This window comes from Xenopus tropicalis, chromosome 4, assembly GCF_000004195.4.
Source record: "Xenopus tropicalis strain Nigerian chromosome 4, UCB_Xtro_10.0, whole genome shotgun sequence".
Lineage (NCBI taxonomy): Eukaryota > Metazoa > Chordata > Amphibia > Anura > Pipidae > Xenopus > Xenopus tropicalis.
In genome coordinates this window covers 74,864,095-74,880,488 of record NC_030680.2, presented here as the reverse complement: position 1 = coordinate 74,880,488, position 16,394 = coordinate 74,864,095, and the positions used below count along the sequence as shown (strand labels likewise).

General features: G+C 41.6%; 1 protein-coding gene across 4 annotated transcripts in view; it reads right to left on the bottom strand.

The window, feature by feature from the left end:
• Window positions 1-16,394, bottom strand: part of pdpr (pyruvate dehydrogenase phosphatase regulatory subunit) — a 35,443-nt gene that overhangs the window by 2,130 nt on the left and 16,919 nt on the right. For all 4 annotated transcript variants that reach the window (XM_002931663.5, XM_004914052.4, XM_018093362.2 and 1 more), the window contains 9 exons: window positions 15,592-15,716; window positions 14,576-14,731; window positions 13,704-13,837; window positions 12,835-12,983; window positions 6,060-6,172; window positions 5,455-5,549; window positions 4,966-5,055; window positions 4,305-4,487; window positions 155-1,152 (listed from right to left, as the gene is read on the bottom strand). In XM_002931663.5, the coding sequence (XP_002931709.2) occupies window positions 778-1,152; window positions 4,305-4,487; window positions 4,966-5,055; window positions 5,455-5,549; window positions 6,060-6,172; window positions 12,835-12,983; window positions 13,704-13,837; window positions 14,576-14,731; window positions 15,592-15,716 (1,420 nt within the window). In that variant the 3' untranslated portion in view covers window positions 155-777. The remainder of the gene's footprint in view (window positions 1-154; window positions 1,153-4,304; window positions 4,488-4,965; window positions 5,056-5,454; window positions 5,550-6,059; window positions 6,173-12,834; window positions 12,984-13,703; window positions 13,838-14,575; window positions 14,732-15,591; window positions 15,717-16,394) is intronic.

Sequence of the window (16,394 nt, the reverse complement as noted above, 5' to 3'; positions counted from 1 at the left end):
ATTCGGATTCATTCAAGCTTCAGTATGGTGACTTTTCTTGGGCCAGGTTGGAGCTGCAGGGTGCCATTGAGTCCTATGGGAGGCTTCCAAAATCATGCTAAGTCTGAAAGTTTCGCCCGCCGCTTACGAGCGCTCAATACGAAAAAGTCGCAACAAGATACGAGCGCATCGTAATGGCTACGAGAAAGTCGCGTTTTTTCGCGCAAATCGTATTGGTAATGAAAAAGTCGCGACAATTTCCGAAAAGTCGTAAAGGCGCCGAAAAAAATCGCAAAAAATACGAAAAAGACGCAAAATGTTCGTTTTCCAATCGGAATTTTTCCAATTCGGATTCGGATTCGTGGGTTAGTAAATGTGCCCCTAAGAATAGCAAAGTTAGGGAATTCACTGTTTCAATGTATACACTGTACCGCCCTGCAGGATGGTTTCTCAGGAAGCGAGCAGCTCAAATGCCTAAAAACCTAAAAGCATTTAAATAGGGAAAACAATTGTACAAAACCAAGAGCTGGAGCGAAACGTTTCCCAAAAAAAAGTTAATTACCAGCAAGTTTATTTTAACAGAGAGATTTCAGTTGCTTGTTAGCTCTCTAAATGAAGGCTTCAGGATTGCTTTTGAATTTATTTCCTACTGTCAAGCTTGATTCCTCTTCTTCTGACTAAGCACTCAGTCCATTGTATCAGAATATTTCCATAACATTTCTCCTTGCCTTGAATGTTACCATTTATAGTCCTCCCATTTTAAATATTTCAGTTTCTCAGGGTCCCAGATCTCTTGTATTAAAATCCAATATCCATTTCATCTTTCCTGCGTCTCAAAGTGAACAGAGAACTGAATGGATACAGTTTGGCTTTAGCCTTAAATTTCTGGCTTGCGATATCAATGTGATACTCTCCTCGATTAATAAACTCAGGGGTAATAGGTTGCTGGTTGCTATGTATAAACCCCAGGCACACGTGCCTGCCAAGTGTATAGCTGTATGCACTGCTAGTGGTCTTGCCCACATGCTCTCCATTGCGATAGATTGGCTCACCCCACCAGGGCCATAAGTCTAGGTCCGTATCGTGGTCCTCCAGTATGAACATAGTAAAGCGCTTGAATATCCCCTCTTCACGCTGTTTCAGCAAGGCCTCCCGGCCTATAAAATCATAGCCCTGAAAAAAGGAAAAGCTATTTGTTAAGTTACCCTATTCCTCAAAAAATATGACACAGACCTGGAAAGGACACATTATTACCATACACCTGTACCTCTGTTACACTAAGAAAGCTGACCCAGTGTTTAGGTGTTTCATGCTTGAAAAAAGCATGGCAGGGCAGCCACCCTCACATTATGGTGTTTGCGGTTATTGCACTGAGGTTTTTACACCAGAAATCTTAATTAATTACAGTTTGAATTTCCAATGGAGATAAATCAGTACAATAATCATTTGCTTGTCGCCCTATATTTTTTAGATCATGTTATTTTGTTGAGATTATGGTTGCACCGAATTCAAAATCTGGAAGGCTTTTGCAGGAATCCGATTTGGTCAAATCCTTTGGGATTGTGTAATAAAAGTGCAAAGTTTGTTCAAATCAAATCACTAATATCAACCTATTAGCAGGTAGCATTTATTGTCCTCTGTTAAAAAGCAAACATCTTATTGGTTGCTATGGGTTACTGCACATGGGGCAAACTTTATTACATAAGGGGAGTTAGTGTTTAGTCAAATTAAATCCAAACCCATTTAATCAACTTTAAAGCACTGGATGAGAGAAAAGGACAATATTGGGAGGTGTGTTGCATGAATAAACAACTGATTGAGACCTAAATACATAGGGCTGATTAGGTGATAGCATTTTAACCTTTAACATAACCTTCACAAACGTGGGGTATATTAGATGATCACTCTATTACACAGAAATATTTGAAGAACTATTTAAGGGGATAATTTTAATTCTTGGTGCATGTGACCTTAGAGGGGTGGTTCACCCTTAATTAAGTCATCTTTTATTATGTTATAGAATGGCCAATTCTATGCAAGTTTTCATTTGGTCTTCATTATTTATTTATTTTTTAATTATTTGCCGCCTTCTGCTGATTATTTGCAGCTTTCAAATGGGGGCCAATAACTATTGCTCAGTGAGGCTACAGTTTTATTGTTATGTTTATAATTTTTTTTTCAATTCAGGTCCACTCTTATTCATATACCAGTCTCTCATTCAAACCACTCCCTGGTTGCTAAGTTAATTTGGACCATAGAAACCAGATAACTGCTAAACAAAAAAAAACTACAAATAATACAAAATGACCACCAATTGCTCAGAACATTACTCTCTACCTCATACTAAAAGTTAACTCAAAGGTGGACAACAACTTTAACGGTGTTGAGCTAAAGTTGCTCACTTCTAGTTAGCAATAATCTAATAGTTGAACACTGCAGTTATTTTTATTACTAAAAATTAATGTTCAATTACATATAGTCCTGTGCAAGTGTGTGCTTCTATCTGTAAATACCTATAGGCTATGCATTGCTTTAACGCCCAGGCTATTACCTTTAGTAACTAAAGGAACATTTTAGAAAAATTGCCTGGAATGTAAACATCTTTTTCCTGCTTAAGCAGAAATGGTCTATTAACACTTAGAATGATGATGACTGCAATTCTGATGTATTGTGGAATATACTGTACTGTACAACTTAATGATCAAGAAACTATTTCTGTAGAACTCTTAGACTGTAAATATATATACATTGGGATAATCTTCCAGTTTTGCTCAAGGTGCTGTTATGAGATTCCCCATTTGGTGTGAATTTTAAGCAGACACAATATATTGCTGGAACCTGACAGAATCAAAGAACTACAGATTTAATAATAATAATAAAAGGGGGGGAAAGCAAGAGAATTCCCCCTAGGGGACACCAAGCATGCCCACCACTCTGATCTGTCCTGGCTATATTCAATTATGGCAAACACCCCCATATGATCAACATGCCCCTGTCCTATGAACAGCATCTGCCATGATGCCCCAGACTGAAGAACCCACACTGATAGCAGCTATGGGTTGCACAGGCTGTGATGCTACTTATAGGCCACCCTTTGTAACTACTGGAGCAAATGACTTACAACTAACAAATTGCAGACAAATGTAATTTCTGGTGCAGTAGGCATCGCTTAGCCACAAAGTACTCATAAGCCTACAGGATTTGGAAATGTTAGGAGAAAAACTAGGCTACCTTCCCAGGATTCCCTCTGTATTTTAAACAAATGAGGATAGGGTCTCCTCACTCAATATACTATTCATATGGATCCACTACTTTGGTTCTACATATGCTGATCAGAAAACTCTGTACTACAATGATGAGTCCCAGTAAGAGCCAAACTGGTCTGTATTTGGATCTGATCAGCAACAGCCCTGACTGCTTTTTAAAACTTAGATGGTGAGCTTTAGCATATAGGCAGCTGCATGAAAATGGAAATATTACGAGCAAAACTGGGTTTCCTTCCCAGCATTCCCTACATGAGCACTATTATCTTCTGCTTTGTTTATGCACCGTGTTTTGGTGGCTGTAGAATCCCTCCCACAGGTGAAATTTTTATTTAGAAATAGCTTTTCCAATTTACATTGGAGGGTTAACATTTGGGATTAAAAACTCAAATTTCCTTTTAATATTTAAAAAATAAAATCTACTACTGCCATGAACTAAATAAAATTATGTGAGCTTCGAAAAGACCCAAATGTTCTATCACTTTGCAGTACTATCGTATTAAAAAAAAATAAACCATCACAATACTGTACTGTCTCTTCAGCTCAAAGTGTTTCTACTTCTGTCCTGATAACAATGGTCTAGACCCACTTTTAGATATACACTTAAGATGAGAACAATGGTCAGTATACAATTCCTATGGCTCCTTATAACTTTTCTTGGTAACTTGCCATGAAAGCATGAAGTGTATGAAGTGCTTCAGCTACAAAATGCCTGTAACCTGCTCCTGGGGTCTAAATGAAGTCAGATCCTCATGCACAATAAAGCACAGCATTGTGTGATGGACCAATGGGAAAAAAAAATTCACAGGTATGACATAGGGAAACTTTTAATGCAAAGTGTTCCTCTCCTTTCAAAAATGAAGGCAATTATTTGGGGTCCATACACAGGTAAGGAAGCTCCCAATGTAAGAGGATCCAAGTGAGTAGTCAATACATGTCTGTGTACAGGCACAATAACACCTTGGATGCAGCTTTTTGACCTATATTTTGACATATACAGAACCTTAATTTTCTGAAAAGATACTACAAAATTCATGTAAGATAATGTTCTTAACCTCATACCTTATCTAGCTTAACCCTGAACTCTCGCCCACATTCCAGTGGGGTGGTGAAGGCATCCAGGTCCTGGCCCCAAAAGGCAAAAAATTTCTCTATGCGCAGACTTCTCAGGGCATAATAACCTGCATTTCGGATTCCATACTTCTGCCCAACACTCATAAGTTCATTATAAACATGTAGAGCATACTGTGGGAATAAGGGATTCAAGTTAGTTACTGTGTTTGCACATTATACAATCTCTGCTCTGCTGAGGTACACAATGCTAAAAGTCCATACACTCACAAATAGAAAAAAGCCACCAAGTAACAGATAACAAAGGTACAAAATGCTGACTATCCAAATACAACATAGGATCAGCACTGCTAAGTAATTTGCGTTAATAAGGAAATCAACTGCCTTTTGTAATTGTTTCATAATGGAAACAAATTCATTAACTGCAAGAAGGAACATGATTCTCAGTTTCAATGAATATGGTAATCAATAAATTATGTTATATTATCTTGGCTGTGATCACCCAAAACCTGTTCTGCCACTATATAATTAAATGTGTGGCACTTGCAAATAAATATAGTTAATGAAAAACAAAACTTAAAATATTTATTTTCAACCAATTATAGAAAATGATTACATATAATGTTGCATTGGATATTGCCTTACAACTCACCTCAATGGGGATGTACAGTGTGAAGCCAGGCTCTCCAGTATGTGTCATACTCATAACCCGGATCCCATTGGCATATCCCACACTCATTTCCTACAGTAAAACAAAATGGTATGGAAGTTACATAGTTACATAGTTACATAGGGTTGAAAAAAGACCAGTGTCCATCAAGTTCAACCCATCCAAGTAAACCCAGCACACTTAACCCACACCTCCCAATCTATACACTCACATACATACACTATATATACAACCACTAGTACTAACTGTAGATATTAGTATCACAATAGCCTTGGATATTCTGATTGATCAAGAACTCATCCAGGCCCCTCTTAAAGGCGTTAACATTAAGTGGAAGTGGATACAAACAAACTGAAAAAAAGACATGCGGTGAATGTCTGACTCTCCTGAACGGATACCAAAGCCACCTTTACCAGACTCTCCACTAGAAGAGCAAAACGGAAACCCAACTCTTTAAAAAGGCCATATCACCTTGCAAAACAAAGATGGAAAATGTTCAGACGTCATCGGAGCATAGGATAACTCAGAGAGCACATCAACAGCACGGGGGCCTATCAGGTTAAGAGCTGCAAGGAAGACAAAGCAAACAATAAAATATTCAATTCCCCCCCACAGAGATTACAGTTTATGTATAGTAACATGAACACATTAACCAAAAACAACAAGTCTGTGGCATAGTTGTAGCTTGCTTTATAGTTATAAGTATCCAGTAATTTAGCAAACATTATACTATGAAGAAGCTGATAGTTGATAATGAGAGAAAGTGTTGTAGCACAAAAATGGTATAATTATGTCACCTACTGTGGCCGGTGTGGGTCTCTGTAAGTAAAAGTACAGTTTGTGGGAGAGCAAGCTATTAAACCTATTGGATGGGAGCTATGCAAGCCTATGTTAAGCAAAGAGAATGAACACATTTGAAGATTTTTGCTGTAGATAAAACACAAGACTGAGACCCTATTGTTATGCTCTTGTATTACTGAACTGGGCTTTACACCTCTCTGATGAGCATTTATGTGGAGTTTCAGATGACATTCTGCAGACATACTTTTCTCCTCAATATTGTTAGTTTAGGGTACCTGTGTATTTCCAGGTCACATCCTCAAGGAATAAATCACTGTCACTGGGCATGTGCTGCCGCAGCCAGGACCAACAGTGGACCTGCTGATCTGTAGGGGAAATCATGAAGAAACTGCAAGAGAAATGGAAGGTTACCTAACCACCACAAATGAATAGTGCAGACTAAAACTGGGAGAGAGGCCACCAAAGAAAGCAAGGAAACCAAAGGCATAATGAACAAGGGAGAATTTACACAATAAATCATGTGTCATTTAATGGGTATGGTGTTGAAAAACATAGGCCTTATGTTTGGATTTTTATTTGTTACTCTTAGCCAAGAATATTAAAAAGGGTGAATGTTTGTAAGCAAGTGTTACAACAGGCTTTGTCTGGAGAAGTACTGGTATGTGTTTATTGGGAGAAACTACTAACAGGGTTTCCATGGACCTAGAAAAAATTCTACTATGATACTATAGTGCACTGCTGTCCTACGTACTACAAATAGTGGGCCAATTATTTCTATATAGCCTTAGATGATGTCCTAGGGCCATTTAAATTAAAATTATGATGTCATACAGTGAAGTCTATAGAGCCTTTGAGCAGTTTTGGTGGCCATAAAATTCCTTTGGAGGGCCACATATGGCTCATGGGCCTCCAGTTGGATAGCCCTGCTATACTGAAATGTAAATATGAACCATAAAAACCTAAAGGTTAGTGTCACATGGGGTGTATTTGCCGAAGTGCTGTGTGCATTTTTAGCAAAAAAAAACACCTTCTATAACACTAGCATTACAGTAAGTGGAGCTCAGCCTCTCCAACGCAACATATATGTGCATAATACACCAACAGTTACAGTGTGCATCTCTTATCACTTACTGTTGAACACTATAACACTAGGAAGGCATTCCATAAATACTTAAAGGATAAAAATAATTTGTTTCAGAGTCCCATACACGCTATGCACCTACTAACCTCAGAAAGTCAGCTTGATCTGGGGAGCAACTGTATGAGGGATTTCTTTTGTGCATTCCATCGTATACAATATTGCCTTGGGTTCTACTATATACCTTTCACATTGGTATTTTGTTTTTGTTTTACATCATATTTTGGTATTTACATTTTTCTAAGGATTATCAACAAGATATTTTTTGTTACATAGTTGAAAAATTGCTTTCACACTGGTAATTTTATTTGGTTTTGACAGCATATTTGGGGATTTACATTTTTGTAACAGATTAATGGAAAAAAAGGGATTTTGTAATACTTACTGTAAAATCCTTTTCTCTCTGAAGTCTACGGGACACAGGGACCATGGGGTATAGCATCCACCACTAGGAGGCAGGACACTGTAAAGAAAAAGCTCCTCGCTCCTGTGCTATACCCCTCTGCCTAGCTGCCTGAGGTTCAGTTTTGTCTTACAACGAGAGGTAACTGTGAACAACTCAAACGGAACAATGTGCAAAAAAACGGAATCAGGAAACTCAGTAGTTTGCTTCCAGGGAGGGAGGCCCTGTGTCCCACAGACTTCAGAGAGAAAAGGATTTTACGGTAAGTATTACAAAATCCCTTTTTCTCTGTTATGTCTGTGGGACACAGGGACCATGGGGACATACCAAAGCTGTCCCTTGTATGAATAGGGAGGGGGGAAGCGAGGCTTAGATATGAGCAACTGCAGCCTGCAGTATCCTCCTTCCAAATTGTGCACTGTCTGTTGCAAAGACCTTGAATTTGTAGAATTTAGTGAAGGAGTGGATTGAAGACCATGTGGCGGCTTTGCACAGATGCTCTGCAGAGGCACGATTCCTAAGGGCCCAGGAAGTGCTGACCGCCCTGGTAGAATGCGCACGCACTTGAAGGGGGGCGGTTCTTCCTTTGGCTATGTAAGCTCTGCGAATGCCCTTTTTTATCCACCTGGATATTGTAACCTTGGATGCAGGGGATCCCTTGTGTGGCCCTGTTGGGAGAACGAGCAGTGAATGTGAGGTACGTATGTCCTTTGTGCGTGCAAGATAGAATTTTAAGGCTCTGACTGGATCTAAGGAGTGTAGGGCTGTCTCCTTAGGATTCTGGGGGTGGGGGCAGAAGGTAGGGAGAGTGATCTCCTGGTTTAGGTGAAATTCGGTCACCAGTTTGGGAAGAAAGAAAGTTACGATGCGGAGGACCGCCCTGTCATTGTGGAAAATCAGGTATGGACGTTGGCAGGATAGGGCACTAAGTTCAGATACCTGTCTGGCTGAGGCGATAAGGAAAATTGTCTTTCATGACAGAGGGATAGTGGCCAGGGGCTCAAGCGGTGCCTCTTGTAGGGCGCAAAGGGCCAAGTTGAAGTCCCAGGTGGGTGTCGGCGCTCTATAAGGAGGCACTATGTGTGCTGCTCCTTGGAGGAATGTGCGTACGTCGCAAAGTTCTGCTATTTTCGTCTGGAAGAGCACCGAGTGTGCGGAGATTTTTGACTTAAGGGAGGCAAGTGAAAGACCCTTAGTCAGATCTGATTGTAGAAATTCAAGTAGGTATACCGGGGAGAATTGATCCCAAGGAAGATGTGCCTGGTCCCACCACTCCTTATAATGCTTCCAGACCCCAATTTCATGCGGAAACACGTTTCCATGCTGCGATCATAGTGTGTATGACTCTGGGGGAAAACCCCTTACGGCGAAGGACTAAGGACTCAGTAGCCACGCCGTCAAATGTAGTACTCCCGGGTTGGGATGTGATATGGGACCTTGAGAGAGAAGGTCCTGCGTCAGTGGTAGGGGCCAAGGATCCACCCTGCTCATGTTCACTAGGTCCGAGAACCAAGCCCTTCTGGGCCAGTGTGGGGCTATGAGGTCACTGTGCAGTGTTCCCTTCTGATCTTTTTGATGACCCTGGGTAGCAACGGAAGGGGGGAAAACACGTAGGCGAGTGGGAAGTCCCAAGGTGTTGTCATGGCATCTGCAGCCATGGCCAGTGGGTCCCTGCAGGGTGCCATGAAGATTTCCACCTTGCGGTTGTGCCTGGACGCCATGAGGTCCATGTGTGGGTGCCCCCACCTTTGTGTGATTCTCTGAAAGACTGTTGTTTCAGTGACCACTCTCCCAGGTTGAGTGTTTGTCAACTGAGGTAGTCGGCTTGCCAGTTTACCAGTCCCAGAATGTATACCGCTGACAGGGTGACGTTGTGGGCTTCGGCCCAGGATGGTATGAGGCCCACTTCCTTGAGTGCTGCGCGACTTTTGGTGCCTACCTGGTGGTTTAGGTATGCTACCGAGGTAGCATTGTCAGACTGTATTCGGATTGCTAGTCCGGAGAGCTGGTTTTGCCAGTGAAGGAGTGCCCGGCGGACCACCCTGATCTCTAGGATGTTGATTGGGAGCTGTGTCTCCAAGGGAAACCAGAGTCCCTGCACCATCTGGGCTTGGAGGACTGCACCCCATCCTTGGAGGCTGGCGTCTGTAGTGAGGACTAGCCAGTGGGGGTCCCTCAGGGACTTGCCCACAGAAAGGTGTGTGTGGTGGAGCCACCAACGGAGTGATGATTTGGTCCTGGGACGTAAGACAGTTGGCTGTGTCAGGGACTTGCGCGTCCATTGATCCAGGATATTCCACTGGAGCTCTCCGAGGTGGAACTGTGAGAACGGAACTGCCTCTATGGAGGCGACCATTGACCCCAAGGTCCAGCTAAGGACAGCTAAGGTATGGTCAGAAGGTTTCTCACCAGCGATTGAATCTTGTTGATCTTGTCTGATGGAAGGAACACCCGTTGGATCCTTGTGTCAAAGGTCAATCCCAAGAACGTGATTCTTGGGGTAAGGGTGGACTTGGAATAATTTATGGTCCAGCCAAGATCTGAAAGGGTCAGTAGCACGGTGTCCAGACTGGACTGTGCCGCTGCATAGGAAGGTGACTGATCGTAGTGACTCCATCTTGAAACGTGTGAAACGGATGAAGGTATTGAGCTGCCTCAGATCCAGGACCGGGCGGAAGAACCTGTCCTTCTTGGGGATGACAAAGAGGTTGGAGTAAAAACCCCGAAACCTTTCCCCGGGAGGGACCGTAGTAATGACTTGGTCGGCGAGCATGTGTCCCACAAGAGCAAGAAAGGTGTTTTGTTTGGGGTTCTCTTGAGGAACTCGAGACATGAAGAATCGGGGTGGAGGAATGGTTTCGAACTATAGGTGGTAACCTGAGGAGACGATTTTGCGTATCCAAGGGTCTGAAGTGAGTTGTAACCAAGCCTCTCTGAAAAGATGCAGTCGACCGCCAACAGGATAAGGAGCGGTTGGCTGAAGAAGGTAGTCATGTGGACAGGGCTTGTCAGATGACTTGGATTGGGTGCGTCGGTTCTGCCAATTGGATTTGAAGCGATTCTGGTAGCAGTATTTGGGGCCTGAGTTTTGCGGAGAGAAGTCTCTGCTGGAGGCCTTGGATGTCTTGTAGAAGAGAAAGGACGTGCGGGCCAGTGGTTGGGGGAGTTTCTTTTCCCACCCGTGGCCTGACTGATAATTTTATCTAGTTCAGGCCAAAAGAGAAGTTTTCCCTTAAAAGAAAGAGTGGTGAGGGACTTTTTTGAGGATAGGTCTGCGGACCAAAGTTTAAGCCAGAGAGTGCGGTGGGCTACCACATAAAAGGGCCGATGTGCGACTAATTACCTGAGTAGCATCAAGGGAAGCCTTGCATATATAGTCGTTGGCTTCCTTGGCTTGTGAGGCTATGATGAGGAGATCCTGTCTGTGCATACCAGAATTGATCTCTTCCAGGAGAGAGGAGGACCATGATTGAATGGCCCTGCTAACCCAGGCCGATGCCAGAACTGGCCGTAAGGAATCTCCAGATGCAGCGAAAATGGCTCTAAGGAAACCTTCCATTTTCTTGTCCATGGAGTCCTTGAAGGATGAAGTGTCAGGAAATGGTAGCGCTGTGTGTTTAGACAGGCGAGACACTGGAGCATCGACAGAGGGTGGAGAAGACCACTTGTCGAGCGTTTCCTTAGAAAAAGAGTACAGTTGCTGAAAGTGGCGGAATTTCTTTTCTGGATTTCTTTTGCCTTTTAAAAAGAGAGGAATCTGAGGAAGATTCCTGTTCCTTAAGATCAAGGCAACGAAAAACAGCTGAAATGAGATTATCAAGTGCCTCAAAGGATCATTTGTTGAGGTCATCCCCTCCTTCCACCTGGTCCGAGGAGATTTCCCCCTTGCTGAGGGATTGCTCTTCCCAGGTATGAGAGGCCATTGGTGACTCTCCTTCGCTGTCCTCCTCCACCGGGAGGTCTTTTGGTTTGTGCAGGGGTCCCCTGAACCCTGGTCCAACTTGTCTAGAAGTTTATCAAGGCATGCCGCCAATTTGGGGATGCCGGTGGATAGGTGTAGAGCCCATGCAGGAGGGTGCTGGCTAGGCATGGATGGCTGAGCGGAAGCATCAGAGATAGTCATAGGAGGGGGGTCCTCACCTTGGGCATCTACTGGGGTGACAGAAGGTTCCAGTGCCTGGGAAGGTGCCTCAGTAGGTTGGCTGGTGCAAGAGGAACATAAAGGTTCTTTGCGGCCTGATGGTAGGCGTTTGCGGCATTTAGCGCAAGTTAAGTATTTAACCTTAGAATGAGTAGCCCTAGAGAAGGGACCTTCTGGGTCGACCCCTGGTGCCAGTGTGTCACTGGCCGTAGTAATCATGTCACTGTGTTGTGAGAGATGAGATCCTGTCTCCTTGCGGACACTGAAAAAACTGAGCCTCAGGCAGCTAGGCAGAGGGTTATAGCACAGGAGGGAGGAGCTTTTTCTTTACAGTGCCCTGCCTCCTAGTGGTGAATGCTATACCCCCCTGTGTCCCAGACATAACAGAGAAATTGTCCTTGTTACTTTATTATTATTTAACTTGTAGAAAGGGAATCTGTTTGCAATAACTACTGATAGGTGCTTTCTCTTTAGTCCATAGTGGGATATGTGGATCATGGTGCTAAGTTACTCCCTTTATTGGTTAAGAAGCTAAAAGGATTACTACTTCATATCATTGTTCAGGCATCTGCTAAAAGATCAAATCTGGTTATTTTAATATTATCTGGCCCTCAAACACCCTCTATGGGAATAAATAGGCTCAGTGCATATAATTAGTTGGACAGCACTGTTGTAGACAACTCGGATCACCTCAAGTATAGCACACCAGCATGGCTGTCATGTGAAGGCTTTGTAAATGGGACTTCCAGGAGACAATCTTGTGCAACACCCAAAGTGGTTCCAGTTGACTACAATGGTTTAACAAACAGGTGACTGTGTATGTTTTATCACTGCTACTTCTTCCTGGTACAGTAGCGACTGCAGTAGCGACTGCAAAATGTGAACAAATTTCTTGGCGCTGCATCAGCCTCACACTGTTAACCAAAAGCATGGATGTGCATGTACCTGTATGTACATGTAATCTGTATGTTGTATGTTAAACCAATTTATTGTCCAGCACTACAGAATATGTTGGTTATAAATATATGCTAATAATAATAAAGCGTATATAATAAAGTTATTATAAAAATCTGCAACACTGTATTTGCTAAACATGTGCAAAATACATACATGTATATTGTAATGTTTAAGATATAAATTGTTAATTAATGTGCTTCCTTGTACTAATTTTTTTCTAATGCAAACATTTTAGCCATGCTATTTGTCAGTAGTGCATTACAATTTGTTGACCTATGCTGGAATCAGCCAGTTAGAGCACGGGAATCTGCCAGTGAGGTCTTGTTTTGCATCCAGAAAACAATGTTAGGTTGAGGAACTCACAAACAAGCCATTAAAAAATCTATTTTTTTAAACAGGTTATTTAGGTACCTGCGCTTATTAAGCCGCACTATGCTGCAGTCATTTTCATATCCTCCTCTCTCGTTGAGCATCCCAGTATGAACAATATGTCCCACAGGAACATCAAGATCATTTGAGAAAAGGTACTGTAGAGTGTCCAGAGCCTGCTCCCCAGGGGACTGAAAGACAGACACACAATCTGAGGTAAAATACAAAGGCTTACTGAAATGAAGTGTCCATTACACAAGGTAAATATAAGGAATAAGAACAATGAAAGAGAAAGAGAGGGACAAGAGACAGAGAAAGTCACACCACCTTTCAAACTAGCAGGCCCTTCCCCAGTCCATGGCTCATAACTGAGGCAGAAGTGAGGTACTGAACCTCATTTTTGTAATATTTAAAGAAATCTACTAAGGCTGAATTTTCATTCGATCTCATACTTCTCTAAGTAAACTGGACCCTAGCAAGAAGGTAGATGTTGATGGAATAAACAATTCAAATGCCAGAAAAAAATAATATCACCCATAGTATCACACATCATACTGTAAATAAATTTAAAATGTAACTTTAATGAAAGTTAAAGTCATGGGGGGGGGGGGGGCAATTTGTTTGGCATCCATGTGTGACATTATCCGCTTACCCCAGACACTCTACTTCTTTAAATCGCACTAGTCAGGGGTAGTTTATGGCAGGGCAGGAATTCTCCACCATGCCAGCTCAGGCATTACCCAGACTTTTCCAATCAGGGTGCAATTAACTCAGGAAGGAAAGGGGAAGGGTCTATAAAATTGGCACCCTAGTGAATTTACCTTTTCTTGTCCTTTAAGATAAATATACAGGAATGTGCCAGAAAAAGACAAAAAGAGTAAACACAAAATAGCATATCTAAGAAAACTCACACTGATCTCAAATTTAGTGAAGGAGGACATGTCTATGACACACACAGCCTCTTTACAGCACTTCACCTCTGAACCCACAATATCAAACCAGTCAGGTTTATAGAAGGTCTTGCTCTGATCAAGTGCCAACAAGTCTAGTGAAAGAAAAAATATATTATTCTTATTTGCTTAACAGTAGGTTATACTGCGTTTGCAGTACAGTAACTAAAAGCCTCCTTGAACACAGGCTCCCCTGGTTAACTATAGCTAACAGTACATTTACTCAATTACAACACCTGACACTGTGACAGCAATGAGGAGAAAGAGACAGATCTGTCCATGTTGGTGAGGGATGGTGAGATCCTTCTATGTGGTATAATGCAAATATAAACAGTACTCCAGTATATTAAGGAACCATGACTAGCCTAGCATGAGTGACTGAACCTCCTCTGCATCCTCAGCCAACTTAGGACTAGTCAGAGTGTCTTTAGTGTTGGGCATGGGGTGGATTAGCAGGAGCCCTTCTTACTAACATCACTGACACGTTCCTGTAAATTATAGGAATATGTCAGTATCACAATAAACATACAACTTTTTTCTTATGTTAGACACAGACTGAATGACTATGCAGAAATGAGTGATAGCTCTTCTGAACTACTGGCGCCCAGTAAGCCCCCCAAGTCCTTGTCAGTAGAACCAAGCAACCTGGTTTGAGGCTAATTAACTGGAATGTTGTAAACTTTTAATAAAAGGTATAACCATGTTAATTTTGTTCAGAAAAAGTAAGAAAAAATTGCAGCCTGAAGTAATAAAATTGGACATAACTTAGGAGGGGCCCTTTACCCCCACTGCTCTTTTGTCCCCCAGGAGAGAAACTTTTGATTTCTACAAACCTTTCCCAGGAGGAACAAAGTACTTTGCCCTCTCAAACCCATGCTTTTCCATCCATCGTGCTCCCTGTGCATCCAGCCGATCATAGAGTGGAGACGTTCGGAGCTGTCGCCCTGTTTGAAAGTCCCAGCGTGGCACCTTCAAGTCATATATCAGAGCTGGAATTGGACACAAGCATCAAAAAATAACCCTTAAAATGAAGTAGTTTTGAAAAAAAAAAAAAAATTAAGTGACTTTTTCAAAAATTTATAATCAGTTCTTGCATAGGAAACCTAAATTAAACCATTAAGTATACTTCCTACAGGTATGGGACCCATTATCCAGAATGTTCGGGACCTGGAGTTTTCCTACTAAGAAAATTATTTAAACAGTGTTTAAACCCATTAGTATTGTTTTAGATCTAATAAGGATTAATTATATCTTAATAGATGGGATCACGTACAAGGTACTGTTTTATTATTACAGAGAAAATGGAAACCATTTTTAAAAATGTAAATTATTAGATTAAAATATGAGTCTATGGGAGATGGGGTTTCCGTAATTCGGAACTTTCTGGATAATGGGTTTCCAGATAAGGGGTCCGATACCTGTACTCCTGTACTTACATAGAAGCAGTTATCCTAGCTGGTCTTTTGAACAGCGACACATGCACTGGGAAGAGAAGCCTAGTACAGCTATGGGACCTATTATGCAGAATGCTCAGGACCTAGGGGTTTCCGGATAAGAGGCCTTTCCATATTTTGGATCTCCATACCTTAAGTCTACTAAAAAATAATTTAAACATCAAATAACCCCAATAGGATTGTTTTGCCTCCAGTAAGGATTAATTATATCATAACTATGATCAAATACAAAGGTACTATTTTTTACAGAGTATAAGGAAACAATTTTTATATATTTTAATTATTTTCTTAAAATAGAGTCTATGGGAGATGGCTTTCCCATAATTCAGAGCTTTCTGGATAATGTGTTTCCGGATAACAGATCCCATGTCTGTATCAAATTTGGTAGAACTTACGCATAACCTCCATGACTCGATGTCTCAGGAAGGTGCGGCTGCTCTGGAGAGCCCCAAATCGCTTTATGTCTAAAGGCCACACGTTATCTTGTGGATACCCAAAGACCATCCACTCTGCAAGAAATCTAGCAAGAAAAATGCAACTGTGTATAGCAGATCTTTAGGAAATTCTTGAAATTAGTAAGCAATAAAAAGGTGTAGCCACATGAATGCCACTGTATTACAAAATTATGTGTTTCTTTGCTAAAGCCAATTTTGCAGCTCATAGTCAATTAAAACTGCAGCCCATAGTGGCCCTTAACTACAATGTTTATGTCACACCTGATTTTGCCCAGCCGGTATGTACAGAGTTCCCGAGTTTTTGGCAAACACATAGCATGCATTTATACACATTCATGTAACCGAAAAATCTTCCCTGTGTATGGCAGTTCCATGTTGTGCATGACACATGCATCCTAATGAAAATAACAGTCCTGCAGACTTGCAACAAAACAGAATACTGTGGAAATGTAGAAATGTAGGTGTTTCACATTTATTAACCCTGTCTTTACAAAAGGGCCCTTATTTCATCCTGCAATTAATGTTTTACTTTTCAATTTAGACAGGAACTCCAGCCCAAACTGATTTTAATTAAAGAAAATGTAATTTTAAGCAACTTTACAATATACTGTCTTGAAAACTTCTCAATAGTTAGAGTTCTCCTCCAGGTCTGACTGACGTCTGCTACATTGTTTCAGGGTTCAGAACTAGAACAGACAATGTAATTAGCTAGACACATACTGCTTTCAATATCAAATTATATT